The following is a 15,441-nucleotide window of genomic DNA, read 5'->3' as shown; positions in this document are numbered from 1 at the left end:
CAGGCAACTATTACTGCCCTTACTGCACCTTATGTGGAGTAGTCTTCAAAGCGTTTTAAGCAGGTTACAAACACGCTGTTTGTGGCATAACCTTTTCTTGATGGTAAGTGCTTAAACACCCTCAAGGTGCAGGGTGGGATTCTTTTATTCTTTCAATACGCCAAGAGGTAAAGAGAGTTCCCCCATTTTTAATGCCCTCTGAAGGACCCTCATGCTGAACAAGGGACACAGTTTCAGTTCCTTTCTTAACATGAAGGAAGACAAATCTGTTCTCTAAACTGCTGGAGTGAATCTTTTAGCCAGGGCTGCAGAGGTAATGTAATTAATTGTTTGAAAAGGCAGTAAGGTTCATTTGGTAAGATACAGTTACTGGAAATATGAATCTACACACTGTGGCCGCTCCTTGGGTCCAGTTTTCAAAGACGGCAGATTTCTTTTTTTTCTTTTTTTTTCCTTCTTCTTTTTTGTGCAGCATTGATGAAGCACTTCCACCAGTGTTAAGTGCTTATATGTTTTTAGAGGACTGGGTGGGGGATTCTGTGTTTTTTCTTTTATGGTGGTTTGGGGGCAGTTTATTTGTTTGTGTGGGATTCTTGGGGGCTTAGTTTGTTTGGCTGGGGTTTTTTAATGTAGCATCTGTTGAGAAACTTAACTTGAACCTGGACTTCCTTAATCCCAGAGGAGAAACATACTTACTCATCCTTTCAGGAACTGCACTGATACTAACATTTAGCCGTTAAGAAACTATCTAATGAGTAGAATTTTTACAGTTACCTCTTGGAATTCCTACATCATCAGTTCGTTTGATTTTTTCTGAAATGCCAAATATGCTTGAAGTTACATCTGATTTATATTAACTGGTCTTTTTTCAGAATGATTCTCAAGCTCCTTCTTGTTTATCTTTTTCCCATTTTCCATGAGATGCAGGTGACATAAAGTCAAAAGAGGTTCATCAAGAATAATCTATAGCTGGTTTTGTTATGTATTATTTTCAGTAATAACGTTATTGAAATATATTTTCAACAATAACAGAAATTCTTAATCTTGGGTACAGTTGTTAATTATTAGAGTCACAATTGATTTTGCCTGTCTTCCAATTCTGTTTTTCCCAGATGAAATAATTGTGCAAAAGCCAGAGCTCACCAGTCCATCGATCTGTCATGCTCCTGGTGGGGAATACTTTGTAGAAGGAGAGACATGGAACATTGATTCTTGCACACAATGTACATGCCACAGTGGACGTGTCCTGTGTGAGACTGAAGTCTGTCCACCTCTTCTTTGTCAAAACCCCACCCGCACACAGGACTCCTGCTGTCCACAGTGCCCAGGTATGTGCTGACAACCAGCTTTCATCAGAGCCCTTCCCTGATCTGAGAATATGATGTTTCAGTATGAGAATGTTTCTGTATGTGCACAGTTGGGTGTTGAGGTGCCTTGGTTTTTAAGCAGTGAGGAGTGAGAGCCTTCAGGTCTCTAATTCAAATGCCGCCTGACTGTGTGCAAGAGAGATCTTAAGCGTAAAGAGGAGCTGTGGCCCTGAACTTTGAACATCTTTTAAGGCAATCTAATAATGTAAGGGTTGTGTGAGAACCAGAATCCTTAGTTGAAAGGTTTATGAAATAGGCACTGGAAACATGTACTCGTTTATGGAGACATGCAGGATTAGAGAAACTTTGAAAGCAGTCAAAGTGTTAGGTAGATACAGGCTTGTTTCTTTTCCTTTCTACATGCCTTGGTTTCTATGAACCTCTTTATTACTATCTTGTCTATTTGGGATTTGGTCTCAAAAATACTTCTGTTTGCTTTTACCTTCACATGGTATGATTTGAGAGTGACTTGAAGGCAGCTGAGTAATATCAAAGCATTCCAGCGCAGCAGGTGTGCCAGATTCCTCTTAGACTGCCTCACAGTGTAAAGAAGATAACAGGATTTGCTTTCCCCCCAGGGAAAGATATTTGATTATAAATGAACATGAATTCCTATTTCACGTAACAAATGGGGGAGTTTATTGCAGTGGAAATTTACTACAAACCTGTGAATTGTATGTAAACTCGCTGAGAAAATATGTCTTTATTAAAACCAAAATCTAAAAATTTTACTTTAGGAAAAAAGAAAAGTTAGGTTTTGCTGTTAGGTTTTGCTACAGAGTGTTGTTTTGGGTGTGGAGGTTTTTTTCTGACAAAATATTTTCAGCCAGTTCTGCTGCCTTCCATTTTTCTCATTATTAATAAAAATGAATATTTGCTTAACTTGAAAATACTGTTTTGAAGGAGTTGATCTTTTCTCACTGGCTATATAATGAACTTAGTCTCACAGATTAATGCAGTTAGATTGAGAACCTGATCTGAATACTCTTATGAATCATTTATTTTCTTCTCCTTCTCTTATACTTTATCTGTACATACAGTCCTGCTTCTTGATCCATAATGTCTGTTAAGATACAGCTTAATTGCAGAAATAGGTCTTCTCCATGGGTGGGCATGAGAATTAAAGGAAACCCATTGGCATCAGGCTGCAGCCTGATCAAATTCCATTTGTTTCTCAACAGCTTATAATTAGCTCATCTAAGTCCACTAGTGAAGGTGACAGCAGCATAATAGCTTTTCACTTTGCATCATTCTAAGATTTGGACTGTCATGGTAGAAGCTGGGATTCAAGTTTTAGATTTAAAATTTAATGTCTCTTGTTTAAGATGAATTCCTATATACCTTGCAATTCAGAGCATTCAGAGTGGCTTTTTGAGGTGCTGATTCTGATGGTGATTATTTTGTACTTTGCTGTCCTTTTTCCAGTGTGTTTTGTTTTGGGTTTTTGGTTTGTTTGGTTTTTTTTTTTGAAACTCAGTAAAGGTCTACATATTATGCTAGAGCACATCATGAGGTCTTCATCACATGTAAGGACTGAAGAAGCATGAGGCTCTGTCCTAGTTTTGTTGAAGTAGTGAGCCAGTGTGTTCCATTGTGTTCTTCAAGAGTGAACTCTTTGTTAAGGAACTATGACAGAAGTTAGTTAGCCACTGTAAGTTAAATAACTTAATCTGTTTATATTTACAGATGAGCCTCTTCACCCCTCCTCATCAAACAACGAGAGCATGCCCAGTTACTGCAAAAACGATGAAGGAGATATTTTTCTGACAGCTGAGTCCTGGAAGCCCAATGTCTGCACCAGCTGCATTTGCATGGATGGTGTGATTAGATGCTACTCTGAGTCTTGCCCACCGGTATCCTGTGAGAGACCTGTTTTGAGAAAGGGACAATGTTGTCCTTACTGTATTGGTGAGCAAATAAAAATAGTTAACTTGCTGTTCCCTTCTCAGGAGTAAGAAAGAAGTTTTATTACCAAATTGAAATATGTTTCCCTTGGTTTGGGGAGATGCAGTTTGTGCCTCCAGTTGAACTGGAGAGTGAAATATGCATAGGGAGCTTTGAGGATCATGATTTGTGGTTTTTTAGGTAGAAGTGCATGGAGATACACATGTAATTTGCCTACAAACTCAAGAGGACATCCTCCTGAAATTTTGGTAATACACCTTATTAGATGAAGACATTACACAAAAATTATTTTCATTTAAAGGAAGATTTGCCAGGTAACATAGGTTATGTCAAGATTTGTGTGATAATATGAGGAAAACATTAATTATGAGTGCAGAAGATAAGGTGTGAAGCATTATGAAATTCCACGGAACTAGAACTGTGGAACTAGAACTACAGTGGATGCTGTAGATAGTGGAAATTGCCAGACATTTTTAAAGTTGCAGAGTTTGATATTATTGATCACTTTTTTGTTGTATGTTGAATAGGAGTATTTATTTAAAGATTACTTTTTTTGTGAGTTCATAGTAAGTACAAAGGCTGTAGAATGGAAGCTGCTAATAGAGAAAAATTGGATAATGTACTTACTGAAATTGTCTTTGCAGCATTGTTGAAAAGCATACAGAGCTTACTCACCTTCATTTCCAAAAGTAGCAGGGGTAGATAGAGTAGACAAGAGTTCCATAAAAAGGAATATAGTAAAATTGACGGGCTTTAAATATTTAATTGAACATGTGAATCAACTTGCCCATCTATAAACAATATGATTCTCCTTTGGAAACGTCAGAAAGGTTGTGAAGTACTTTCAGACATGTACCATTGATAGAACCGTTGAAATCTTTAATTCATTGCAGATAAACCAGCTTTAATAATAGATGATACAGTTTTATATGATGTACAAGGAATTCCATGAAAGAATGCCTGGAAAAGTTACAAAGTATCCAATTTTCAGTTGCCTTTGGAATCATACTTAGATTCCTGATGACGACATTTCGAGGGGAAAGTTCTATGTTATCCTATCACTATTTCTTCTTGTGGTTTGCATAAAAAATGGAGAGAATTTAGAATTTCTTTGGCTTTTAGACTTTTTGCAGGCTTTTCTTCCAGTGATTGACTTTGAGCCATAAAAATAAATTTTAATTCAGAAAACATATTAACAATTAAAAAAATACAGAATGTATGCAGAGTTGGGCAATCAAACCAGTAGAGTCAGAACATAAGTCTTAGTATTGTAGTGGAGAATGCTTTGGGTGAGGAAGGGACTAGTGCCATGAACTACAAAAATGAAACCTCTAAAACTTGTTGCCTACACCTTGCATGTCAAGTTTGTAAATATATACACACAACATGTAGATACGGCTTTAATTAGTTGACTTTGAATCCTTTATAGTTGCATAATATTACAAATACTTAAATGTGTGAGCTATAAAAGCTTAATGGTTTTTTTAGTAGCAACTGATTAGCAATACAAAATATAGAAGCTAGATTTTAATAATGCTTAGATATGAAGATTTTCAATTATGATACATTTTAATAATCCAAGTTGTACTATGTTTTGTGGTCTAAATAACTGAAATTCATGGGAACTCTTTTTTTTTTTATGGTTTCTATGAACTATATACTCTTGCATGTAAGATTAGTCAGGTTGTGCACCTAATTTTGTCTTCCTGGTTCTTACTGGTCTATTCTTCATTTCTTGAGAACTGTGAAGTACATCTTTGTACAGATTCTTCCTACCTGTTTTCATGTAATAGTTGATAAAATGTTTAGAATCATAGAATCATTTAGGTCAGAAAATACCTTTAAGATTGAGTCCAACTGTTAACCCAGCACTGCCAAGTCTGCCGCTAGATCACATTCCCAAGTGCTGTGTCTATACATATTTTAAGTACTTCCAGGGGTCGTGACTCAATCACTTCCCTGAGCATAGGCAAACTCTGTGGAAACAGGCCTTCTTCATTGATTGGAATTTCAAAAATTATGTATGCTTTTAGCACTGTATTTTATTCTCCTTCTTTCAGGATCCAGTGTGTATAAATTCAAATTCAAAATTTTACAGGCCTTGTTGTTTGAATCCTCAAAGTCATCCTGTGTATTTAACATTCTTCTTTTTCTTACAAAGACAGATTCATTTGGAAAGATAATCTTCTAGTTTAGAGAGGATAAAGGGGTGCATCTATTTGATTAGAGACAAGATCACTCTTCTGCAGAAAACAGAGCAATGACTGTTTACCAGATGAGACTGATTTTCTAGTACAGCTAGAGGAAATTTGAAAGAAGCGGGTAGAGCTAGACACTATTCTGAACTGCGGTTTTGTATGTGAATTTCTTACTGCAAGACTCATTTCCACTATCCTTGAGCACCTGGTTGGTGTTGTGGTCTTCATCTTCATCCTTGTTTATACTTGCATAGGGATGGACACCAAAATAGGAGACACATACAGGATAATACTTTATTAGGACTTCAAAATTTCCTCTTGAGGTTTAATGGTACAACACTGCTATTGTGATTTTACCCTTGTTCATTCTTCTAAAAACTATTTACTGTATTAAATTGTGATGTGTTCCTCACAAACTTGGAAAACTCTGAGCAAGTTAAAGGACTTTTCCAGACAAACCAGCTGCTAAATTGAAGAAGGTATCCTAAGTGGGGCAAGGTAGCACTTTGGAAGCAAATCAGCCCTGAGTGCCCAGGCAGTACACAGCTTTATGTCTGCATAGGCAATGAGCAGGAGAGGAGTGTTTGGGCTGTGTGCCTCACCCTTGTCCCCAACCACATCTGCTTGCTGACTAACACAGGGCTCCATTCGCTCTATGTCAACATGCACATGGATAAAAACCTGATGAGCTTTCTGTACCTTTTCCTCCCACTTTTCCTTTCCCATATGCACCCAACGTTTACTTATAAAATCTTCTACTTGAGGAGGTTGGGACCCTTACTTATAGCCATGGAAGTCATGGGATACCCATACCAAGGATCTCTGGAGCCCTTTGTGCTTTTCAGATAATTCAATTAATATTATCTTCTTTTGCATTTGAATTTATTCTGTCCAGATCTGTTGCACCGGTCTGCTGACTGCTAACCTTGTTGTTCCAGATTACGTCAGTCTATTATGTTGTCACTAATTAAAACCTTTACTAATGGCCAAATTATTTAATAAGGGTTTTTTATTTATATTTGACAGATAATTCTAACTGACATATTTAAATATTTCATCTGTGTGAATGTTAAACCAGAATTTATCTGATGGTTTAAGAAGTTTGTGATTTCATTCTGTAACATCCTGCATATGTTTAATGTGCAAATTCATGTCATCAGCAGGTTTATTTCATCATAATAATTTTTGCCTCTAAGAAATAAAGGTAGTAAGAAGCTAAGATGAAAATGAGGTGCTGCTTGGCTTTTGGAGCTTCTGTTTTGTGGTTTTATTTTGATTATCTCTAAAGTGCTACAACAGCAAAAAACTTCCAAGGCTAAGCAATTCATTACTACCTTCGCAGTGAAATAGAAGTTATACTGAAGACCATCTAAAAGGCTTGCATAGGATGCAACATTAAAAAAATGGTGTGCTGAATGCTTAGACAGAAAGATCACACTGATTTCCCATTTATATAATACTAAGCGTGAAAAAATGTACTGAGTTTAGTTATTGCCCTTTTCCTGGGGTTGACGCAGTTGCAGGGAATGATCAGATTCTCTTCAAATGTGTTTTATCATAAGATATAGTCTAAGCACTTCTAGTTATTTCATCTGCAAGTTGCTTCATCCTTCTTGGCATCCTGCCTAATCTGGGTTTTTTTCCATGTTCTAGACCAACTTCATCTTTCTCGAACCTTACTAATTAGAAATTTAGGTGGTTAGGAGATTTTTTTCTTAGTTTAACAGGATTTACTAGGAAACAAGAAGAAAGAGGAGTAGTTGGCAGTCTCAAATAGTCAAACATAAAAGAATCAGTTCTTCTTCATTTTCACAGCATTTTTTATATCATCTTTTCATGTCCCAGTCATCTTTCCTCTAGCCTCTTGCATTAAGAACATGAGGAGAAGCAGCCCAGGGTAATTATATACTTCATAAAGAAGCAGAAATGACATCTTTTTAACAAAGATTTTCTGTTTCACTTCTGTGTTTAGGGAAAAAATCAGATTTTTGTGTAATTAGCCTTTACTGCATGATCACACCACTGTTTTCCTTCAACAGAAGATGCAGTTCCAAAGAAAGTTGTCTGCCACTTCAGTGGAAAAACATATGCAGATGAGGAACGCTGGGACATTGACAGCTGCACACACTGCTACTGCCTGCAGGGTCAGACTCTCTGCTCCACTGTCAGCTGCCCACCTCTCCCATGTGCTGAACCCATCAATGTGGAGGGAAGCTGCTGTCCCATGTGTCCAGGTAATGTGATGTGACAGCCCAGTTTACTGTGATGGTGGTTTACCAGGACCAATAATAAGGGGGTTTTAAATTGTTTTTTGAATGTCAGTCCATGTTTACAGTACCACAAAGACAACAGAGTTTTAGACTTCAGGAAAATTAATATTCTTAACAGATAGGCACATTGTGCAAAGACATAGTTTGAATTTCACTTATTCTGAGAACTGCGAACTCAAAAATTAGTTGCTTGCCCCTGGTTTGTCCTTTCACAAGGTTATGGAAATATGTTAATGAAGTGGGAAAATTAATATTCTTACATCTCTGCAGATTATATCACAGTGATGAATATTGATGTCTTTTCTGAGCATCTTCGTTACTTTTCAAATACCACATTGCTTTATTTATCACTTTAACTTGGCTTAAAAGCAATATGAAATTGTCTTGGCGATGGGCAGAAGGGTCATAAGAATTGCAACTGGGTTTTAATGTCAGTCCTGACATACTTCTGCAGAAGTTTGCTCATCTTAGTCAGCTGGTAACTACTTCTGACAGGACAACTGAGGAGATTCAGCAGTACCACCTCTTGCAATTCCCCCGCTTTGAGAATTGCAAATAAAGGAAGGCAAAGAACCCAGCAGTGACTGTTTACATATCAGCTGGGAAGGTGTAGCCTTCCCTTCTTCTTTTCTTTTTTTTTCTTTTTTTTTAATACCGCAGAGGAGCAAACCTGTAGCAAAGCATGTATTCTGAAATGGTATTTTCAAAAGCAAATTTGTCCACACCACTCCATCATCCCATTCACATTAGGATAATGATAATGGCAGCAGGCATGTGTCCTGTATACATTATGAAACAAGTTTTAAACAAAATCCCAGACTAATAATGATGAAAATCCTGAAACAAATAAAAGAATTCATAGGACAAAGCACTGCAGATGGCCGAGTGTATTTCCTGAATTAAGAGCAGCACTGAGAAGTTAAGCAGCCTGTGATTTGTGAAACACATTTATCTCATTTCACAGAGATGTATGTACCTGAACCCACTAACATTCCCATTGAGAAGACAAATCATCGAGGAGATGTTGAACTAGAAGTACCAAACTGGCCAACACCGAGTGAAAATGACATAATCCACATTCACAGAGGTGAGATCTGACACAAACTGGGATAACATAGGTCTGTTTATTCCCCATGTTTAGTGCATCTACTTGTTCTATTCAGGTAGCATCTATATAATGCTTTGAAAAGGTGGTTTTCTGAGAATATTCTTCAGTGCATAACTCTTACATGCATTTTGCTTTGAGTAAAGATGAGTCAGTCTATTAAATTACATTTATGGAATTTGGTCTCATTATCATTCCATCTTCTGCATGGAAGAAACATCTGTGTTGGTATGATGGAGTTCTGCAATGTCTTTTCTGATTCAAAAACTAGAAAGAAGACCACTGGAGTTGATAGACCCTAATTTGATTTTCTTCTGTTGATAAACAAACACGGAAAACATGTACCACAGCTTAACATGTATCGTAGGCAAATGTCAGAGCTTATAAAAAAAAACATCTCAGGTATAATGAGACAGAGCTAATAAAGTTGTCTAAGTATGTAAATATATCTTTTGTTTAAAACTGTGCTGCAATCATTATTCCAGGGAAGAGGAAACACTCTATGACACTGTCTTTAACATTTTCTAATTGAAGGACAACCTAAACTTGTATGTATTTTTTTAAAATCTGAGGATGACCTCATAGCATACTATTGTTTGGAGAAAGGATGCATGAAATTTAACTGCTTTACAAAGTTCTAAGCTTACACTTTTATAATTACAGCTTTTTCATTTCTCACAGGCATTAGTAGCTGGGTTGCAACTATCCTGGCTAGGGATTATAAACACACACTGCAAAGTGTGGAATTTTTTATATGTCATTGAAAATTACCATTCTTTGAAATTACATGCAAAACTTCTTACATTCTAAGTAGACTGCCAGTGGTCTGTTTTCACAGACTGAGTGGTGAAAGTATTGTAATATGGTCTCAACAGATGAGAGAGCAAACACATCATATTTGTCCTACCAGTTTTAAAAGTTAAGAAAAAAAAGAAATACTTCCATCAGCATGCAAACAGTCTGTTGTTTTTTTTTTTAATAAATGGGAATTTGGTTGTGATCAGATAAGATGATGCAAACATAATTGAGCTAAAAGGTTACTGTCAGACTTGTTCATTATATTGTGCTTTAGATTCCTGCTATTTCCTCTCTTTTTGATGGCCTTTTGCTTCCTAATATAGTCACTATACAAGGTACTAGCTTTTGGTTGTTCTAATTTATATCAATAAGGTGACATTTCAGGAGTGAAAGTCCAAATTCATATGAGTGGCAAGATGTATGACTGAGACTTTTGGAATTACATCCTTCATTATGGCCAAGGCCCATTTGTAATCTCTAGCAAATGCCTTCCAGATATGAACCATCTCCAGGGAGAGTACCGGAGTGGCAGTGGGCCACACCCCAGTGAGGATGCCTCGGTTGGCTCTGTTGCCTTGGTGACAATTCCAATCATGATAGCACTGTTACTGATCATCGTTCTCCTGCTCATCAATCAGAAAAAGCAGTGGATTCCTGTGTCCTGCTACAAAGCTCCAACAAAGGTGCTGTGTTTCTGTCTATTTCCAGACTTTCACATTTTTTGGAAACCAGGAACAAAACATTGTTGTAAATGTTCAGCAATAAAGAGGCTGTTGAAGTCTTGGTAACAAGCTGCTGCACACTTGGGGCAACAGGTTAAGCCCTTGCGTGATGCTAGATTAACAGAGACCAGTTTAACCAGCCCAGCTGGGATATGAGAATACCAGAGCTCCATTCAGAAGATAAAAAATGGTGATTCTAAGGAGAGTGTTGGTCTGTTACTGTGCCTGGCATAAGCGTTTACCAACTTGGGCAAAAGTCTAGACTCTTTCATTGCCAGCTTTATTTCATTTTGTGCTTGAACAAAAAGAACTTTTTTAATTATGTATGGAATACAAAAATTGTTTAACTTAGTATTTCCTTTCTCTTTTAACAGCCCTCTTGCCTAAACAATCAACTGGTGTATGTGGACTGCAAGAAAGGTACCATGGTCCAGGTGGACAGTTCTCAGAGGATGCTAAGAATTGCAGACCCGGATTCAAGATACAGTGGATTTTACAGCATGCAGAAACAGAACAACCTACAGGCAGATAATTTCTATCAAACAGTTTGAAGAATTGCACCCTTACCAAGGATTAAGAAAGAGAGAAGAGAGAGAGAGAGAGAGAGAGAGACAGTCTGCTATTAAAATAAAACTAGAATTGTGCACTTGCTTAGTGGATTGTATTGGATTTGTGACTACATGTACAGCTCTAAGACCTTACTGGGATGAGCTCTGACTCCTGCAATGTGCCAGAAAAAGCATTCCCACTTTTCCTTGAGATAACTGACCAAGTGTTTTCTTAGAACCAAAGTTTTAAAACTTGTTAAGATGTATTTGCTTGTAACATAGCTATAGAGGTTTTTTGGGAGGGGGAATCAGGGGCTAGGGATAGGCAATGAGTTAAAAGGAAGCTTCATAGAAGAAAAGCTGGTCATGCTTGGCTAGAGAAGAAAACAAACTGCTGAGCAGCAGGATAGTGGTTTTCCTTGTTGCTCTGAAATTGCATCTGTTGCACCCAAAGCCTAACCCCAGATGAAAAAAATATGAAAAGGTCTGATTTTTTTTTTCAGCTGTTGCTACAGTAATATACTCCTAGAACAGAATTTGTCACATCACAGGTGTGGTGTAGCTGCAAATATTTTTCTATATGATGAGAAGCTGCAGTAGTTAATGAAATAGCAAGGAAAAGATTATAGCAGAAAATAAGGGTGGGTTTATTAAGGATGTATAAAATTATACCTTGTGCTGCTTTTTGTTTTTATTTTTGTTTTCTTCAAAGCTGATTGGCTAGATTAGCCAGACTTCAGCAGAGTTAGCAAATGACTGAGGCCTAAGTAATTCCTGATATGAGCACTGGATCTTTTGACAGCAGTATTGAAGGAAGGAAGGAAAAGTCAAGAACACCATGCAGTTCCAGGGGCTTTTGTTTGTTTGTTTTGTCTGTTGTGGTTTTGTTTTGTTATTTTATATCAATCTCTGGTTGTTCATACAGGAGAAGGAAAAATATTTTTGTTGGACAAAGCTCTTGCTTACAAGAGAGTAAAAAAGAGACTGTTTTAAGGTTGTTGTTTTTTTTCCTGTTGATGTTCTTATTTACTGGTATGCAGATTTAGAAACTACTTCCATGCTAGGAAGCTGCTTAATTTTAATTGTATATTACTCAAGCACCTTTTTTGAAGCTCAGAAAAAAAGGAGATCATGCTTCTTTAAACTTTAGCATTATAGGAATATTTATGTAAATATAATTATGCTAAAAACAACAAAAAGTATTTGTATGTTTGTGTATATATATGTATATACACATGCATGTAGGTATACATATGTATATATACGTGCATGTGTATATACACTATACATATATATACTGTATATATAAAATACTATGTATACAGTATATATTTTTTCTATTTTTTTTTTTCTTGTTGAATGTATTTTTATCTGAGAGAGATTTTACCCAGAGCAGAAACAAATAACAGGCATTTCATATCAATCCTTAATCGCTTGTGAGTTTAGGAAAGACAAGAAAAGAGCATCTCATTCTACCTACAGTTTGATTTGATTTGATTTGAAAGTGTTTGTGTGTGTGTGTGTGTGTGTGTGTGTGTGTGCACTCTTGTGTTGGCGTGTGTACAGTACGTGCACGGTTATAGCAGTAAGCGTTGCTCTTGCTACTTGCTACATTTCAGGGTGTTTCTTATTTTTCTTTTCCTGCTTAGCCTTAAAAAGGCTTTTTAATGAATGCATTGGCTAGAGACACTGATGACAATATACATGCAGCACTAATCAACTCCATAAAATAACACCATGAGCTCCTGGATTTTGGGGGTTTTTTCTTTTTTTTTTTTTTTTTTCAAACAATTGTTTGAAACAACTACTGGAATATTGTCCACATTAAGCTGGAAGTTTGTTGTAGCTTGCCTCATTTATAACTCTGACTGTATAATACAATGTTACTTTCCAAACAGGTCTTGGCACTTTTATACTAATTACCCATTTGTGCATTGCCTTTTTTCTTTTACAAATGCTTCTCATAAGAGACACAGATACCCAGTATGCTTAATGTGAAAAGAAAATGTATTTTTTGTAAAGGAACTCTCAAGTATTGTTCTAAATACTTGGTCAGAGGTTGCTGAACTTTAAAACTGAAAAAAAAAAAAACCTAATTTATTATTATAATGACCTAATTTATTAATCTGAAGATTAACCATTTTTTTTTTGTTTTAGAATATCAAAAAGGTGTTCTAGCTGTTTGCATCAAAGAAAAAATAGGTGTATCATTAAGGGTCAACATTTTTTCTGCTTATATAACTTCAGTTTCCAACCACCAGTAAGAAAAAATGTGGTCTCCCCAGTGTTTTGTACTCAATCTGATGTTGAAACAGAGATGTTTCTGTCCAGTTACTGCAGAGATTTTGTCAAGACAAAACATCCATTCCTTGCATAAGAGTAAGCAGTCTTTATCCAGAAATTGTAAATGCTTGCTTTTGTTTTACAATCAAGGCCATATTCTGAAAATATTAGCAGGATATAGGACATGGTGTAAAATGGTTTTTTTTATTATTATTATTTTATTATTATTATTTTAAAGATATGATTTATCCTATGTGCTGTATCCATTACACTCTTTTACTTTGGTTCCTGTTGTGCTCTTGTAAGAGAAATGCAGATATAATTTTCTGAAAAATAGATGCATATGTGGCACTCGGAGTGCACTGCGGTTCAGCAGATTGCTTGTTTACTTTTTTAACTGTAAGGCGGTTTCTTGTAATTTGGCTCTTGGCAGCACAATAAAAAGTTTTAAACCTATTGATGTGTATTTTCTTAAATGTTCACGTTTATTACTTCCACACACTAGTCCTTGAAACATTAGTTTATAGATTGATATTATGGTGGGTAGGAATTCATTTTATTGTTATGCTGACCTGAGATTGGAACAGCTCAGAACACACTGTGGGTAAAGAACAGTTTGCAGTCACAGAAAGTTCTGCATGTTATACTAAAGAATTTTAGCATTGGAGAGCTTTGTGGAATTCCAAATACTTTCAGCATTCAGCAAAGATGAATCTCTCAAATGCAAAGTTAGGCCTCTGCCCTGCCATGAAGAGCATATGATCTAGTCATACCTGTCAGAAAGCTGTGCTTAATCATACGAGACTCTGATATGAGGTCCTATAAAAAGTGTGTGGAATCACAATTTGTACTTCATGGATTTCCCAAGCCACAGATCATTTATTTATCTATTAGCCTATAATGTTTTTTTCTTCTAGTAATTTGTAAGTTAATGGACTTGATATAAAGTTCTGGTATGTAACTTCCTGAGGCAAGGCAGTTTTCAGCTTGACTACATGCTGTGTGAACAACTTTTTTCTTTTCTTTCTTTGAAATCATCTTCCTAATGGTTTCATTTAATATCCCTGATACTGCATTCAAATCAGCAGTAGATCAGTATCTATATGCCACCCGTTAATTTAGAGACCTGTATCTTGACTCCATTTTTTCTTGAAAAGCCAAATATACAGTTCTTTGGGAGCAGTTCCATACCTTATGGCAAATCTTGCCATTCTTTGTACTTCTCATTCATGTACTTCCCTGTACATCCTTTTAAGATGAAGGGTAAGGATTAGGGTCCACATTGTTCAAACATGGCACTCCCTGGATTTAGCATCGTATTTACAATTTGGATTGCTACTCCCACTGCATTAATGTTCTTGCAGCACTAGCTGCAATAATCCAAAATGCCCAAGTACTAATAGTTACTGCGAAGCCCATAATTGACTTTGGCTAGGATAGATCAGTATTTATTTGCATCCCTTTACATTTACATATGCTGAATTTCCTCTCCTTTCCTAGTTAGCTGTTTCAGCATTTTTGCTCCTTCCCAGGAATAAAGCTATGGATGACATATGTGTTCTAGAAGAGCATCTTCAAACTCTGCAAACATTTTAATTTTTCATCAGAATGAAACGGAAAACATCACTGCATCCACATTTGAACACTCGAAGTAGTCCTGGTCTCCTTTGCCTTACTCACACTGAAAGGATATTTGGAATGCCTCTGCCCACCAGCGTTTGTCAGCTTGAAAAAGCTATAGCTGAGTAGGATAGAATGCAAATCCTTTAAATGACCTCAGCAGCATACAGATGCCTAACAAGGAAAGCATTTGCTCCTTGCTGTGTTTCTTGGAAGTTCAAAAAGAAACTTCAAAGAGGCTCAAATCAACTTAGGAAGTTAAGCAGAGAAAATTCCTGGTATGTACACTGGGATATCAAAAGTTTATAGTGGCTCAAAAAAAAAAAAAACAAAAAACCACTAAATAAAACCTAGATAAAAAAAGCCCATCATAAGCTATTGTCTGTAAGAGCACAATATAAAGCTGGCAAAGGATGGGCACGGGAGTGACAGTGCTGGTAAGAACCAAGTATCTCCAAAGCTTAGTTTCCCAACTATTGGGTGGCTGAACGAAGGCAAAAATAGTGAGAAAGCCACGCAGCAGGTGACAATGAAACTACTGCAAATACTCCTTCCATGGCAGGGGCGTTGGTAGTAGGTGGTCTTTTTAATGTCTCTTCCAACCCGAACTATTCTATGCTTCCCT

General features: G+C 36.6%; 1 protein-coding gene across 1 annotated transcript in view; it reads left to right on the top strand.

Annotated features, from left to right (window-relative positions):
- Nucleotides 1-13,652, top strand: part of CRIM1 (cysteine rich transmembrane BMP regulator 1) — a 72,577-nt gene extending 58,925 nt beyond the window's left edge. Inside the window, exons 9-14 of the mRNA XM_029965043.1 lie at nt 1,113-1,328; nt 3,054-3,275; nt 7,510-7,704; nt 8,705-8,827; nt 10,139-10,326; nt 10,740-13,652. Coding sequence (XP_029820903.1) covers nt 1,113-1,328; nt 3,054-3,275; nt 7,510-7,704; nt 8,705-8,827; nt 10,139-10,326; nt 10,740-10,916 — 1,121 coding nt within the window. The 3' untranslated portion in view covers nt 10,917-13,652. The remainder of the gene's footprint in view (nt 1-1,112; nt 1,329-3,053; nt 3,276-7,509; nt 7,705-8,704; nt 8,828-10,138; nt 10,327-10,739) is intronic.
- The last annotated feature ends 1,789 nt before the right edge of the window (nt 13,653-15,441 follow it).

Source organism: Manacus vitellinus, unplaced genomic scaffold (assembly GCF_001715985.3).
Source record: "Manacus vitellinus isolate BGI_N305 unplaced genomic scaffold, ASM171598v3 scaffold_8_pilon, whole genome shotgun sequence".
NCBI lineage: Eukaryota > Metazoa > Chordata > Aves > Passeriformes > Pipridae > Manacus > Manacus vitellinus.
The sequence above is the reverse complement of the archived record's forward strand: the minus strand, read 5'-3'. Positions and strand labels throughout refer to the sequence as shown.